Source organism: Phyllobates terribilis, unplaced genomic scaffold (assembly GCF_046119375.1).
Source record: "Phyllobates terribilis strain yellow unplaced genomic scaffold, ASM4611937v1 Scaffold_2__4_contigs__length_985480577, whole genome shotgun sequence".
NCBI lineage: Eukaryota > Metazoa > Chordata > Amphibia > Anura > Dendrobatidae > Phyllobates > Phyllobates terribilis.
In genome coordinates, this window is record NW_027362762.1 from 113693634 (window position 1) to 113708582 (window position 14949).

The window sequence follows — 14949 nt, forward strand, 5'->3', positions numbered from 1 at the left end:
CTATGGCTTGGATATCAATTCACCTCCTAAATGGCGTAGGTCCTTTTGGTTAGGTAGGGCATAGTATTTTCACCCATTGCCCTATTTGAAGTGTATAACACTGTATCATAAGTATAGTTGTGTGTCATCGATTAAGGACAGTGCTATGGGGTCTGTGGCGAGAGAGGAGCTGTCATTGTGTCTCCAAGCAGCCACCACTAGAGGAGCTCATGCTGACTGATTTCAATACAAATTGTATAAATATGTATGCAGTGAGCTCCCCCTAGTGGTGGCTTTATGCAGTCATATTTTATCTAATCTCTATGTAAAGGGCAACAGATATTTTACCCTCCCTATGTATTTTAGAGATATGTTATAAGCTCGATATAATTTCCAGTGATTTGATTACTGAGTAAAATGATAATTTTTTTTATTGTGTATTTCACAACCTGTATCCGTAACAGCAGGTAAAGAGGCTGTCCAATATAAATGGATTCAAGCTAGCTAATTAAAATATAATTTTTATTGATAGCTATATAAAAACAATAGGCAATTTAAAAAAGACACGGCAAGAAAACCTCCAAAAAAGGGGGGACACAGGCAGTGTGTATAATGTATATGTATATATGGATATATAGATAGATATCTCTTTTAAGAAGAAATATACAGATTAGCATATAGGCTATATATACCCCAACAGTGTGGCTATATATTCAAAGTGCAATATCAGTTGTAGTAAGAAAAATGGCTACTTATATATAACTAGTGCCTGGTTAATGCATAGATAATCCTAGGTGTCAATCAATATAAGCTGACAGTAAATGGTATATTGCCTAGAGCAAGATCCACCAGAGGGACTGCCGGTGCTGTGTCCTCCCCACGCCAGAGAAACTGAAAATTTTGCAGTGGTCTCTTAATTTTTGCCAGAGCGAGAGATAGCGAGAAATATATATATATCTCACAGTAATTATCTCTGAAACTAAATGATGTTGATTGGAATGAATCCCCATGTTTTTTCGTCTCCAGGTTTTCCGTTGAATATCTTATGTCTGCTGCCTCATTTAATTCAGCATTTCGAGAGCCCAAACAACTTCTGTAAAGAAGCCGCCGAGAGAATTGCGCAGGTTTGATATTAACAGATATTTCTCCAATTTGTATCTTGTATATCGGCTGCAAGCGTAAATGACAATCATCCTGTCCTCTCTGCTAGGTATGCCTGGAAGAAAAGAACCCCAAGCTGTCCAACCTGGCCCACGTCATGACCCTGTACAAAACCCACAGCTACACCAGAGACGTGTCTACCTGGGTGAACGTGGTCTGCAGATACCTCCATGAAGCATTTACCCATATTACCATCAACATGGTGACTTACTTAGCGGAGGTAATTCGTGGATCATATCAAAGGGTCGTATCTTTAGAAATGATTAAAAAAAAGCAAACAAAGGTACGCCATTTAGAATTTCTTACATGTATGTTCTTCCCAGTTACTAGAAAAAGGCCTCCCTAGCATGCAGCAGTCTCTCCTGCAAATTATCTACAGTCTCCTCAGCCACATGGATATGTCGATGATCCCTGGAAAACAATTCAACGTGGAAGTGCTGAAGACAATTGAAAAATACGTTCAGGTATGAACATTTTTCAATACATTAACACTTTGATTCTGGCTCTGTAGAAACTGCATTTGACTTGCCCAGCTTCTTCTCTAGTGCACTTCTGGACAGTACAGACAAGGATGTAATGCAACTTAGCCAAAATCATGAATCTGATGTGATGGCAGATTATAAGCAGAAGACTTGTATATACCAGATCGATGAATATAAGTTTCAGGACTATTCACAGTATTTAATTCATCTTCAGACAGGTGTAAGGTTTGTTGGATCTGACCCCATGGGACCACATAGTTCATCAGGGCCGTGCTCGTGTGTGGTCTTGTACTGTGGTTTCTGCCTATTTAAGTGAAAGTTCTGCTGATCGGTGGGGTCCTGTGACCCCAACAGATCAAACATTGATGGCCTGTCTTAATACACCATCAATTTAAAATCATAGAACCCCTTTTAAAAAAGCTAGATCATGTGATAATTTATAAGTTCATGCGGAAGATGCATTGTATGGGAATGCATTATTGGATTGGATTATTCCTTGTCAGGCGGTCTTCACGGCCATAAGGTATGTTCACACAGAGGTTTTGTTATGAGGATTTCGACATGGGTCTGCACCACAATCTACATCAACAACCACTTTTTAAATACTCGCTGAATACTCTTCATTGTGATTCCAATCAGTTCATACAATGAGTTTTTGTAGCATTTTTTCTGAGAACCTCGCCATAGAAATAAAGGGAGATATCGATTTCATGAGGGCTGAAAAAAATATCAAAACCACTTCAAATTATGTTTTGGGGGGGAAAAATGTCTCCAAGGACCAAAAGTAGCTTTGATTCCTAATGGGGATTCCTCTTAAAAAACACCTGAGATTTTTCTGCCTCCAAAAAAAAAAAACTTTGTACGAGTATAAAGTTATAATGACCAGAATAAATAGCTTCGTGTTTTCCATCATTCACGATGCACAAGTCCAAAATATAGATGTCAGAAAGTGGAAGTATATATTATTTTTAACAGTCTATTTTTCCGGGGTTTTTCCATTTAGAGCGCTCACTGGAAAGAAGCTCTGAATATCTTGAAATTGGTTGTATCGAGGTCTGCCAGCTTGGTGTTACCGGCTTATCAACATGGGGATTTGACGAAGCTTGAGATCAGTCGACTGTGGACGAGCTCCTCTAAGGAACTTCCCGGGAAGACACTTGATTTCCACTTTGATGTCTCTCAGGTATAAGATCATTTTCTAATCCATCATTTTATTTCAAGTTGTGAATTGAAATTAATGCAATATGAAGAATTTTACGTAAATAGATAAAATAGAAATCTTCATATGTAAAGTGGTAAAATAATTCTCCTTTTTGTCCTGACAGATGGCATGTAAGCCACCTTATCTTACACCAGTGGCGTAGTGGGGAGTATGGGGACTTTGGCCCAACCCCCTTAGGGTTAGGGCTAGGTTTGGGGTAAAGGTTGGAGATTGGGTTACGGCAATAAAATATTATCTTCGCAAAAAAGTCTAGAAGGTGGAAAAGCAAACTATAATTACATCAGTATTTTCTTAAAATACTATACATTTGCTTGGGGATAAAATATGCAATACTGGTTTGGTAGAAGAGACTCGGGGATTGTTAATGGTCCATGGGTTCGGGGTGTGTCGAATATTTGACTTGCTTCGGGCGCTGGTAACCCACGCTACTCCACCACCTTACACACTTCAGTTTTATATATTTGTATATTTAATTTCCTAGAGAAGAATTGCAGCTTAAAGCCTCCTCACATTGGGATGCCGGTCTTGGCATGTCACTCTCCACAAGGTATCCAGGGGGTAATGTTTCTCCTTGGCGGAAAGTGACATGTAAAGCATGTCAAGGTGAGGAGACTTTTAAGCCGCAATGCTATTTGGTTTTGGTTACTATCCTAAGTAATGTGGCAAGTCTCGTTGTAGAGTCAGTATTGACTTTTAGGATTGCCCCTTCCTATAAGTGGCACTAGAGTTCTAGTTCCTTCCTCTCTGAAGAGACAATTTTCATACCTCTACAAGGGGAAATGTTACCCATTGGATCCCAATCAGAAGCCTCTCACCTAGCAAACCAGATCTCATGCTTTGCACTGATGAGTGGCAGCACCCTGAAACACGTGTCTGCAAATTGAGATTCTGGTTTGGATTTTATCCTAAGTCATGTGACAAGGCTCATTAGGATTGCTACTTCCAATAGGTGGCGCTAGAGTTCCAGTCCTCCTCTCTGAAGAGACAATTTACATATATATGCATCTTGAAATGATTGCCTTTAATATTTTCAAGTTAGCACCAACATATTCATTAGCGCTGTACACAGGGGGGGTAATATAAGAATCTAGTCTGAGTCTTCATCTTAAAATCTCCCGGTTTTATGTATAAACATACATGATATTCACAATTGTAAAGATCTCTAATGAGACAATAGCTGAGGGGGAGACATCGTGTATGCAGTTTGCATGAGGAGCAAACCTCTCTGCTCCCCTAAATAACCCGACTGAAGCACACAAAATCCTTACTTTAAATTCTGATTAGATATGAGAAATTCAGTTGTTGCCTCTGACTTGCAGTACTGGGGTTCTGCATCTGATCAAAGTACCAATTACTAAGTAAATTTATTGACCTGCTAACAATGGTTGTGCATTCGATCCATCGGGCACCACAGTGGCTCAGTGGTTAGCACTGTTGCTTTGCAGCACTGGGGTCCGGAGTTCAAATCCCACTGAGGACAACATCTGCAAGGAGTTTGTATGTTCTCCCGGTGTTTGTGTGGGTTTCCCCCGGTTTGCTACCACAATCTATAGATTATAAACCAGAGAAACCATAGGTATTTTCAAAACCCCAAAATAACATAATTAAAACACCATATGTTGACTAAAAGAGATAATGCTTTATTTATGTATTTTTTAAGAAATAACACATGGGTATAAATAACATGTGTGAAAAGGCATAACATGGGCATGTGAGGCAGCAGGGGGTAGATAGAGACACAGCTGGTATCAAATTCACATTGGACCTATAATAGGTCACATAGTCCAACCCATACAATTCATAAGTCACCGACAATGTTTGCAGAAAAAGTTAAATAACATAGATCAAGTGACCTATAACAAGTCACAGTATAAACAACCATCAGAGGTTTTTTCAGCAACACATAAAAAGTACAAACATCACATGGAAAGGGTTAAGTAAAACATACTTAGTGAAAGTAAACAGGTCACCAGCAGTAATCTGAAGGGCCCAAAATGATAGGTCTCCATTATAGTCATTGTGGCCCACAGGTCCTTCTTTTCCACGTGGGGAGTTTATTTCTATGACGACTTGTTCTCACTATGTAAATCTCCGACAACAGACTGCAAACAGTTGTTTGTCACCCTTATTGTCCCATTGTAAAATAAAATAAAAAGTGGACTTCTCAATGCATTTTGTTTTTTTTATCAGTTAGTCGTGAAGTGATTGGTGACTTCTACCATAAACGCACATTAATTCCATTCAATTAGTCTCCTTTTTGTCACCTTTGACTGCTAAAATCTTTCAATGGCCCGCACCCTTTTTTTTCTGTTACGGAACCCCATCCTCCCAAAAGAAATCCATATCCTTCATTTATGAACAGGCCGACGCTTCTCTGCTGATACATGCAGGAAATAGTCCGTCCGCTGCTAAGTGCTGACATAAGTCCCATCTGACCCAAGATGTCTTTAGCCAAGTGCTTTTTAGCAGCGCCTGACTCCAGGCAGCTGCTTCCCTTCTGGTCTCTGCAGTGAATTGACTATCAGCTCTGGAAAAGCCTCCAGAGATTTGAGGGTTTTTTTTGCTCTATTTATAAGCCCTATAGGGAATTTCCATGCAAAAAAAATTGACATAAACACATAAGAAATAAAATAAAATATTGCTCATATACTCGTTGTCAATATTGGACCGTATAATAATGTGAGTCGGCAGATGCAGAATGGCTAAAACAATTTTTTTTTTCCTCCGACATGACACCATTCTTGTCCGTAGGTCATGTCTGGTACTACAACACACACCAACTGGCCTTTTTTTTTTTTTTTTTACCTTGGTTGTCACAAATTTATATTGTTTTTAACCTAAACCCCCCCCCTTAGTTCCCAGTAGAAAAAGCAAAAAAAAATGTTAGTGGTCTTCTGACCAGTCATCTTTACATGCATATAATATGTCATTTTCTCTTCTTAGACTCCAATTATAGGCAGGAGGTTTGATGACCTTCAGAGCTCTGCTGGCCGAGACGGCAAGTCGAGGGCTATGCCGGTCACACGGAGCACATCGTCCACCTCGTCCGGATCCAATTCCAACGCTTTAGTCCCTGTTAGCTGGAAACGGCCTCAGTCATCTCAGGTAACGTCCATTATTCCTCACTCTCCATTTCTCCTCCAGTGTTTTGTGGTTAAGTGACGAGCTGGTGCATTGAAATGTAAGGAATGTGAGCAGCGAAGCAGCGGAGAGATGAAACCGGCTGTGCAGAAATTCCCTCCTCCCTCCCACATGGCTGTTCGGGGAGATTCTTGAAATAGGAGCCTTTTACTGTCAGGCGAAGCTTTTTTTTCTACTGCAATTATTCTGCTTCCCAAAGAGCATTCGACCAGAACAAACATTACTTGTGTTGTCTGACAAGGATCATCGCTCCTTCTCCACCATGACAGAAGAGCGTCCCCTAATGTTCTTGGGTCAGCAATGATTTTTTTTTCACAAACTGGGGCATAATTCATGTCCTAGTCTGTAAAACTTTCCATGACTGTTATTGCTGTATGTCTGATCCCCATCTGTTAATCTTGTGAGATGTTGGAGAAAGTTGCATCTTGTCTTCGTGTGTTTGCATCGGTTTCTCTTTTTTTTTTATTAGATTGTTTTTTTTTTTGTTTTTTTTATGTTTTTCATTAAATTTATAATTTTTTATAGAAGAAAACACGGGAGAAGCTGGTGAATGTTCTCACTCTCTGCGGTCAAGAAGTGGGGCTGAGCAAAAACCCTTCTGTAAGTCTGTCCTTATAATGAAATGCTATACTGTGCACTGTAATATGTCGCCTTTTGCTGTTGTACTGAGGAAGATGGGTCCTGATACATAACCGGAAATAGCTGTTAGTATGGCTGCTGCAGAGGTGGCGGTCTACCTGGACTGTGGTGCCTGCGGGAGTCCAAAGCCCCTACTGCCACAGAGGGTGGGACCCTGTTACAGACTTTACTTTTTGGCCGAGACCTCTGACAACAGAAAATATCCATCAATATATAATTTCATATGCTAGTGACAATGTCCTGTTGTGGTTTCGCAATAAGCTCCATCATTGACAAAACTATTCGCTGAATACAGGAGGTTTGTAATCGGTGTTAGAACATCATCTATGGGAAAGCTTACTACTACTTACTTATTTTTACAGTTCGAGAACCTGTCGGCACATTTTTACATATGAAGGTAGTGGTATGGCTCTAGGCACTTGTCCCCCCCGAGTAGGAATGATACCTCTTTTATTGAGATCTGATGCGTCAGTAATGAGAAATGAACTGTAGAAGCCATATGCAAATCAGGTTGGAAGTGCACAGGAGGTATGTCAATTCACTGGGACTCCTTGATCGGTTTCTAGTGCACCTCCAGCCTCATTTGCATATGGCTTCTACACTACATTTCTCATGACTGGTATAATGGAGCTCTACAGAAAAAGTTATTGTGTATTGGGGTACAACTATCTACACAGCCATGCTACTACTTTCATGTGTAAATAATATGACTGGTTCCCTTTAAATGGATATTCCGGGCTAAACAAGTTGTATGGTAACGACTGCAAACTGTGGCCAGGACCAGTTGAATGGAGCAGCAGGTTGTGATTGTGCTGCGCTGCTGCATTCACGTTTATGACACTGATGTCCGTGCATAACCACCTCTCTATTCACTGTCTATGCATTCATACTACCATTCCGTGCACACGGGATCCATGTTCTAGGGATCAATGGGATTCTCAGAGCTTGAATCTTCACCTTTCATATACTTATTTAGCATCCTGTTGGTTGGTGGTAAATGATGGTAAACCCTTTTAAAGGGAATCTATCTATAGGATTAACCCTCCTAATGGGCTTGTAGGTAATAGGAAGCTGAATAAAATGATACCTTCATATATGCAATCTAATTTCGTATTCCAGAGAAATGCACGTTTTTCTTATATGTAAATGAGCTGTTAAGATCTATGGAACAGACACAGATCTCCCTGATAATCTGCCTCCCAAAGGTTATTTTTTAATAAAAGGAGACGTTACCAGTGTGAGACATGTAACCAACACAGAATAGTAGAACTGAACTTTGTCTTCTTACAAACACATTTGCTGCAGCTCTCACAGCTCTGCTGTATTACAACAATATTACAGCTTGTTTGCCTGTGAGCTGGAAGCTGAAGCAGAGAGGAACGTGCAGATGTGTCAGGTATAATCACACACAGCTCTGCAGTGAGATCAGGAGAGCAGAGAGCGGCCATTACACATTACACTGGTAACGCCACCTTTTATTTAAAATAATCTCTGGAGGGAGACTCTCAGGTAGATCTATGTCAGGTCCATAGATCATAACAGCTCATTTACATATAAGAAAAATGTGGATTTCTCTGGAATAAAATATTGGATCACAGATATGAAGGTATAATTTTATTCAGCTTCCTATGACCAACATGCACATATAGACGGCTTAGGAGGGTTGATCCTACTGACAGATTCTCTTTAAGGAATAAGTTATGTGTTTTCTTAAAGGGAATCTGTTGTGTTGTATATGCAGTCTGATCTATGGATAGCATGGTATGCAAAAGGAAAATATGAGCGGAATGAAATATAGGTTTGTTGAGAGAGAATAAATATAACTTGTATTTTATCTATAGAAATCTCTGGTGTTTGAATGCATAGGAGTCCAGTAGGCGATCCTACTAGTGATTGACAGCTATCTCTGCATACACATATAAGCAAAAATCGCTGCACTGCTGGAAAATGGTGCTCAAGTAGGGGCCGAACCCATTAACGTATCAAAATAACCTTGGCACTCAGGTTTGTATCAAAGAAGTGAAAATTTTTAATGCAGTCCATTCATTTATAAGCAAAAACGTTTCGGTCAGACAGACCTTCATCAGTTAACTGCAGAAAATGCAAAACAATGTAAGTAATATGACAAAACAAGGATGAAAATCACAAGGAAAAAAAACCTTAGTACAATACATTTCATATCGGCGTATTTATTAGAGAAGTGGGGAAGAAAACATAAGGGGGAAAAAAAAGAAAGAGGGGGGGGGGGGAAATATATACATCATGAAGGGAAAAGGACCTATGGAAATAGAAGCAAAGGCTAAGTACTGGGAGGTACCAGAGTGCTAAAGCATACAGTTTATATGGTACTATAGGGGCCAGGATATAAGGGCATTTTACCTTAGTTTAATGGTGAGGTGAATCAGGCATCCAAACGCGGAACGCACGCGTCGTCTGGTATCGTCACTTCCGGTGACGTCACTCGGACACTTCCGCCTCACGCTGCCAGACACTCTGCATTAACGCTATGATTGGCCCAGTCATATATCACTCCCTCATTTAAGGGACCAGCCCACACTAATATGGCAGCAACAACAAGCGGTGGACACCGCGTTTGGATGCCTGATTCACCTCACCATTAAACTAAGGTAAAATGCCCTTATATCCTGGCCCCTATAATACCATATAAACTGTATGCTTTAGCACTCTGGTACCTCCCAGTACTTAGCCTTTGCTTCTATATCCATAGGAAGTCCTGTACCTGACTCTTATACAACACATGCTACTTTTGCAATTAGCCTCACTTGCATTTAAAACAGTCTGGTAGGTGTCTTGTTCACTCACCTCTACTAAACATTTTTTATTGAGCTAGCCATCCGCACCCGTATAAAGGTCCTTTTCCCTTCATGATGTATATATGTATATATTCCCCCCCCCCTCTTTCTTTTTCTTCCCCTCTTCTCTAATGAATACGCCGATATGAAATGTATTGTACTAAGGTTTTTTTTCCTTGTGATTTTCATCCTTGTTTTGTCATATTACTTACATTGTTTTGCATTTTCTGCAGTTAACTGATGAAGATCTGTCTGACCGAAACGTTTTTGTTTATAAATGAATGGACTGCATTAAAAATTTTCACTTCTTTGATACAAACCTGAGTGCCAAGGTTATTTTGATATCTCTGCATACACAGTCATACAGGGAAGATTGTCAATCACTGATTAGAACCACCCACTGGATTCGTATGTATACTAACACCAGGGATTTAATTAATAAAATACAAGGTCTTTTGACACTTTTACCACCAAAAAGTATATCTGATCAGCTTCTCCTGCCTTTTAACATCCTGCCTGCAGAACAGATACCGGTTTCAATATGACAGGTTGTGGTTGTGTCATCTGGACAGTTATTTTCTATAAGCCCTATGGTGCACTGTGTGCCATCTCTGCCATGTAACAGTGCCCTGTAGCAGCTGCCACAGGGGAAGTATTTGCCCAGACAGAACCTACCCCGGTGATATCAGCTGATTTGCTTTACATAGTATATGCTCTATATGTTGATAGTTACCATCAAGGTAATTGCTGAAGACACACCTGAATATATGTACCGTCCAAAGAAAAAAATAAGTATATAGTCTCTTAAAATTAATAGATTTTATTAAAGATAAATAATTAAAAAACATACAGTACAGACCAAAAGTTTGGACACACCTTCTCATTTAAAGATTTTTCTGTATTTTCATGACTATGAAAATTGTGCATTCACACTGAAGGCATCAAAACTATGAATTAACACATGTTGAATTATATACTTAACAAAAAAGTGTGAAACAACTGAAAATATGTCTTATATTCTTGGTTCTTCAAAGTAGCCACCTTTTGCTTTGATGACTGCTTTGCACACTCTTGGCATTCTCTTGATGAGCTTCAAGAGGTAGTCACTGGAAATGGTCTTCCAACAATCTTGATGGAGTTCCCAGAGATGCTTAGCACTTGTTGGCCCTTTTGCCTTCACTCTGCGGTCCAGCTCACCCCAAACCATCTCGATTGGGTTCAGGTCTGGTGACTGTGGATTCCAGGTCATCTGGCGTAGCACCCCATCACTCTCCTTTTTGGTCAAATAGCCCTTACACAGCCTGGAGGTGTGTTTGGGGTCATTGTCCTGTTGAAAAATAAATGGTGGTCCAACTAAACGCAAACCGGATGGAATAGCATGCTGCTGCAAGATGCTGTGGTAGCCATGCTGGTTCAGTATGCCTTCAATTTTGAATAAATCCCCAATAGTGTCACCAGCAAAGCACCCCCACACCATCACACCTCCTCCTCCATGCTTCACGGTGGGAACCAGGCATGTAGAGTCTATCCGTTCACCTTTTCTGCGTCGCACAAAGACACGGTGGTTGGAACCAAAGATCTCAAATTTGGACTCATCAGACCTAAGCACAGATTTCCACTGATCTAATGTCCATTCCTTGTGTTCTTTAGCCCAAACAAGTCTCTTCTGCTTGTTGCTGTCCTTAGCAGTGGTTTCCTAGCAGCTATTTTACCATGAAGGCCTGCTGCACAAAGTCTCCTCTTAACAGTTTTTGTAGAGATGTGTCTGCTGCTAGAACTCTGTGTGGCATTGACCTGGTCTCTAATCTGAGCTGCTGTTAACCTGCGATTTCTGAGGCTAGTGACTCGGATAAACTTATCCTCAGAAGCAGAGGTGACTCTTGGTCTTCCTTTCCTGGGGCGGTCCTCATGTGAGCCAGTTTCTTTGTAGCGCTTGTTGGTTTTTGCAACTACACTTGGGGACACTTTCAAAGTTTGCCCAATTTTTTCGGACTGACTGACCTTCATTTCTTAAAGTAATGATGGACACTCGTTTTTCTTTACTTAGCTGCTTTTTTCTTGCCATAATACAAATTCTAACAGTCTATTCAGTAGGACTATCAGCTGTGTATCCACCTAACTTCTGCACAACACAACTGATGGTCCCAACCCCATTTATAAGGCAAGAAATCCCACTTACTAAACCTGACAGGGCACACCTGTGAAGTGAAAATCATTTCCGGTGACTACCTCTTGAAGCTCATCAAGAGAATGGCAAGAGTGTGCAAAGCAGTCATCAAAGCAAAAGGTGGCTACTTTGAAGAACCTAGAATATAAGACATATTTTCAGTTGTTTCACACTTTTTTGTTAAGTATATAATTCCACATGTGTTAATTCATAGTTTTGATGCCTTCAGTGTGAATGTACAATTTTCATAGTCATGAAAATACAGAAAAATCTTTAAATGAGAAGGTGTGTCCAAACTTTTAGTCTGTACTGTATATTCACCAGAGATGCAATGGAGGACCACATAATACATCAACATAGTTTAATATTACAATACTATTAGCTACTGTATGTAGCTTGAAAAAAATGTAAATCATACAGATAGATGTATATCTCACCCAAGTATCTGCACTTTCATTCTCATATGCCCCCCGATGAAGCAAAGGGTGAAACATGCGTTAGGGCACTAGGATCACACACCACTTGAGGCTACAACAATATGCATCATGTAAAGCAATCAGTGCTACTAGCTCAAACGAGGCAGTATTTTTCTCTGCACAATGCAGATATCTATGATAGATGTATATCTCACCCAAGTGTCTGCACTTTCACTATCATATAGATATCTGCATTGTGCAGAGAAAAATACTGCCTCGTTTGAGCTAGTAGCACTGATTGCTTTACATGATGCATATTGTTGTAGCCTCAAGTGGTGTGTGATCCTAATGCCCTAACGCATGTTTCACCCTTTGCTTCATCAGGGGGCATATGATAGTGAAAGTGCAGACACTTGGGTGAGATATACATCTATCTCTATGATTTACATCTCTTTTCAAGCTACTTAGTTTAATATTATAATGCTATGAGCTATGTTGATGTATTATGTGGTCCTCCATTTCATCCCTCTGGTGAATATATATGTTTTTAATTATCTTTAATAAAATCTATTCATTTTAAGAGACTATATGCACCTATTTTTTTTACTTTGGACTGTATATATATTGCTTTATATAGTGCCTAAAATTCATCACAATATGAATTAAATTAAAATGTTATCTATTAAAATAATCCTGACTTTTCCTAAAAACTTGATGAAACAATATAAATTCGTACTTGATGCCATTGCTGCTTTGTGAATACAACCCCTTGGAGAGTGTTCTTCTAAAGTTCCTAATTCGACGGCCCCGTCCTTTTCCCACAGCCCGTTTGATGCTTATCGTGGCTTCAGCTTTCAGCCATTCTAAACATCTCGTGTAAACATTTACACAATACCAAGTACGTCGCTCTGAGGAAGCCGAGCGCTCTCGTTCCCCTTGGCCAAGTTCCTTTTAGTCTGAAGTCGTCACTTTATCCAACTTCAATTTGAAGGCACCTGTCCAACATAAATAGCCAAAGTGCAATCTAAAAATAACAGGCAAAGGAATTAGGTGTGGAGTGGAAAGCCTTCCAGCTGGATGCTCCATGCCAGTATTCACTCCAGAAGCTATTGAGGCGAGCCGCCTGCCATTACCACTGTGTATTTTTATGTCGCCGTCTGCAGGTTATTTTTTCATCATGTGGTGAATTGGACTTAATCGATCACCAGACGAGCCTGGTGTCTTCTGAGGATACCATAAGGGAGCAGGAGATCATGGACGATACAAACAGCGAACAGCAATTCCGGGTCTTCAGAGATTTTGACTTCCTGGATGTAGAACTCGAGGATGGAGAGGTAAGAGTTAAACATTATGGCTACGTCATAGCATTCAATTACCTTGTGCTAGAACCAAAACACATTACACATATGTGTATAATAGATGTGTAGGTACACACATACACAAATGCTTGTCATAAACTGGGAAGCTTAGGGCTTGTCTCATTCCTAACCACGTGCAGCCACATATAGGCATTTGGTAGTCCTTAATGGGTTTGTCCACTTTGGAAAATCCTTTTTTTGTTAGAAAGGTCCCTTGACAATAATGTAATCACAGGGTGATCACCAGCAATCATCTATAGTCTGTAGGAACCCGGCGAGAAGTGTACAATTCCCCTGCAGTGACACCACAGGCTGAATGTAGTATTACACAGTCAGTACGCATTCAGGCTTTCTTTGTGGACACTTTGTGTTCTGGCTGATAGAAAAGAATATTTAAAGAATAACTAAACTCTTAAAAAATTTTTTTATATAATATAGCCAACTTTTTGTAGTTTTAATTGGTGGGGATCCAGTTCCTGAGATCAGTCACGAAAAAAGGAAGGAGCAGAAGCGCTCAATGTATCCTGAAGGGAAAGCTGAGCAGTGTACTGACTTTCCATAAACCCTGTAGGCAGCTCTGCTCGCGCTATTGGGCCCCTTTGTTTAAATGATCATTGGGAGTCTCAGGAACTGGACCCTCGCAACGCAAACCAAGTAAGCGATGGCTACAACATATCAAACGTTTACAAATAATTTAGTTACTCTTTAAAAAGAACCTGTCATCCCAATTTAACTTGTTAAAGTAAAGGTACGGCCATAATGGCCCTGTTACACTGATTTCATGGATACATGTCGTGAAATAATCTGTAGCCTGGTTATTGTTTAATCCACCTTAGCCTCTTCATGCATCGGGGCGGGACTGTGGGTAGGGTCTTTGGCTCTGCCGTGGCCCCTCACCTCTGCATTTGTATTATCCTTCTTTTTTAAACTTCACGCTAGTGCCGTACTTGCCGCGGATGGCGCTTGCTCTCATTCATGTCCCGGCGTTCTCCAGCAAAATGGCGCTGGAGGCGGCTCATGCTCATATTAACCTTACGGTGTCCAGCAAAATGATGCTGCATGCACAGATCGAGATCTCGGCTCGTCATTGAGCCGAAATCCCAATATGCGCATCCACATGCGCCATTTTGCTGAAGAACACTGGGCAAGGGCTGCTTTAGTGCAAAATTTAAAAAAGGCTAATACAAATGTGGAAGGGCCACGGCAGAGCCGAAGACCCTACCCACAGTCCAACCCACAATCCTACCCCGATGCACGAAGACGCTACGGCACCAAAACTTCGAAGGTGAATTAAACAAGAACCAGGATGCAGATTTTTTCCCTACAGGTATCCATTAAATCAGTTTAACGGGGCCATTATGGCCATACCGTTACATTGACAGGTTTAATACAAGGAATGCTTGTTTCTTTCGCATTCCTCACATGTGTTAAAGCTGTCAAACAGTCGCAAATCATGTACACGGGAGCGATTCAAACAGATCACAGAGTACGCTGAAGATGCTCGTAACTCTCCCGAGCATACTCGCCGAAAGGGTTAACCGAACATACTCGCTCATCACTAGTTAAATCGC

General features: G+C 40.5%; 1 protein-coding gene across 8 annotated transcripts in view; it reads left to right on the forward strand.

The window, feature by feature from the left end:
• FRY (FRY microtubule binding protein) overlaps positions 1–14949 on the forward strand; it is a 444805-nt gene that overhangs the window by 389700 nt on the left and 40156 nt on the right. For all 8 annotated transcript variants that reach the window (XM_073662506.1, XM_073662507.1, XM_073662508.1 and 5 more), the window contains 7 exons: positions 1006–1103; positions 1190–1360; positions 1464–1604; positions 2626–2805; positions 5788–5949; positions 6511–6585; positions 13184–13354. In XM_073662506.1, the coding sequence (XP_073518607.1) occupies positions 1006–1103; positions 1190–1360; positions 1464–1604; positions 2626–2805; positions 5788–5949; positions 6511–6585; positions 13184–13354 (998 nt within the window). The remainder of the gene's footprint in view (positions 1–1005; positions 1104–1189; positions 1361–1463; positions 1605–2625; positions 2806–5787; positions 5950–6510; positions 6586–13183; positions 13355–14949) is intronic.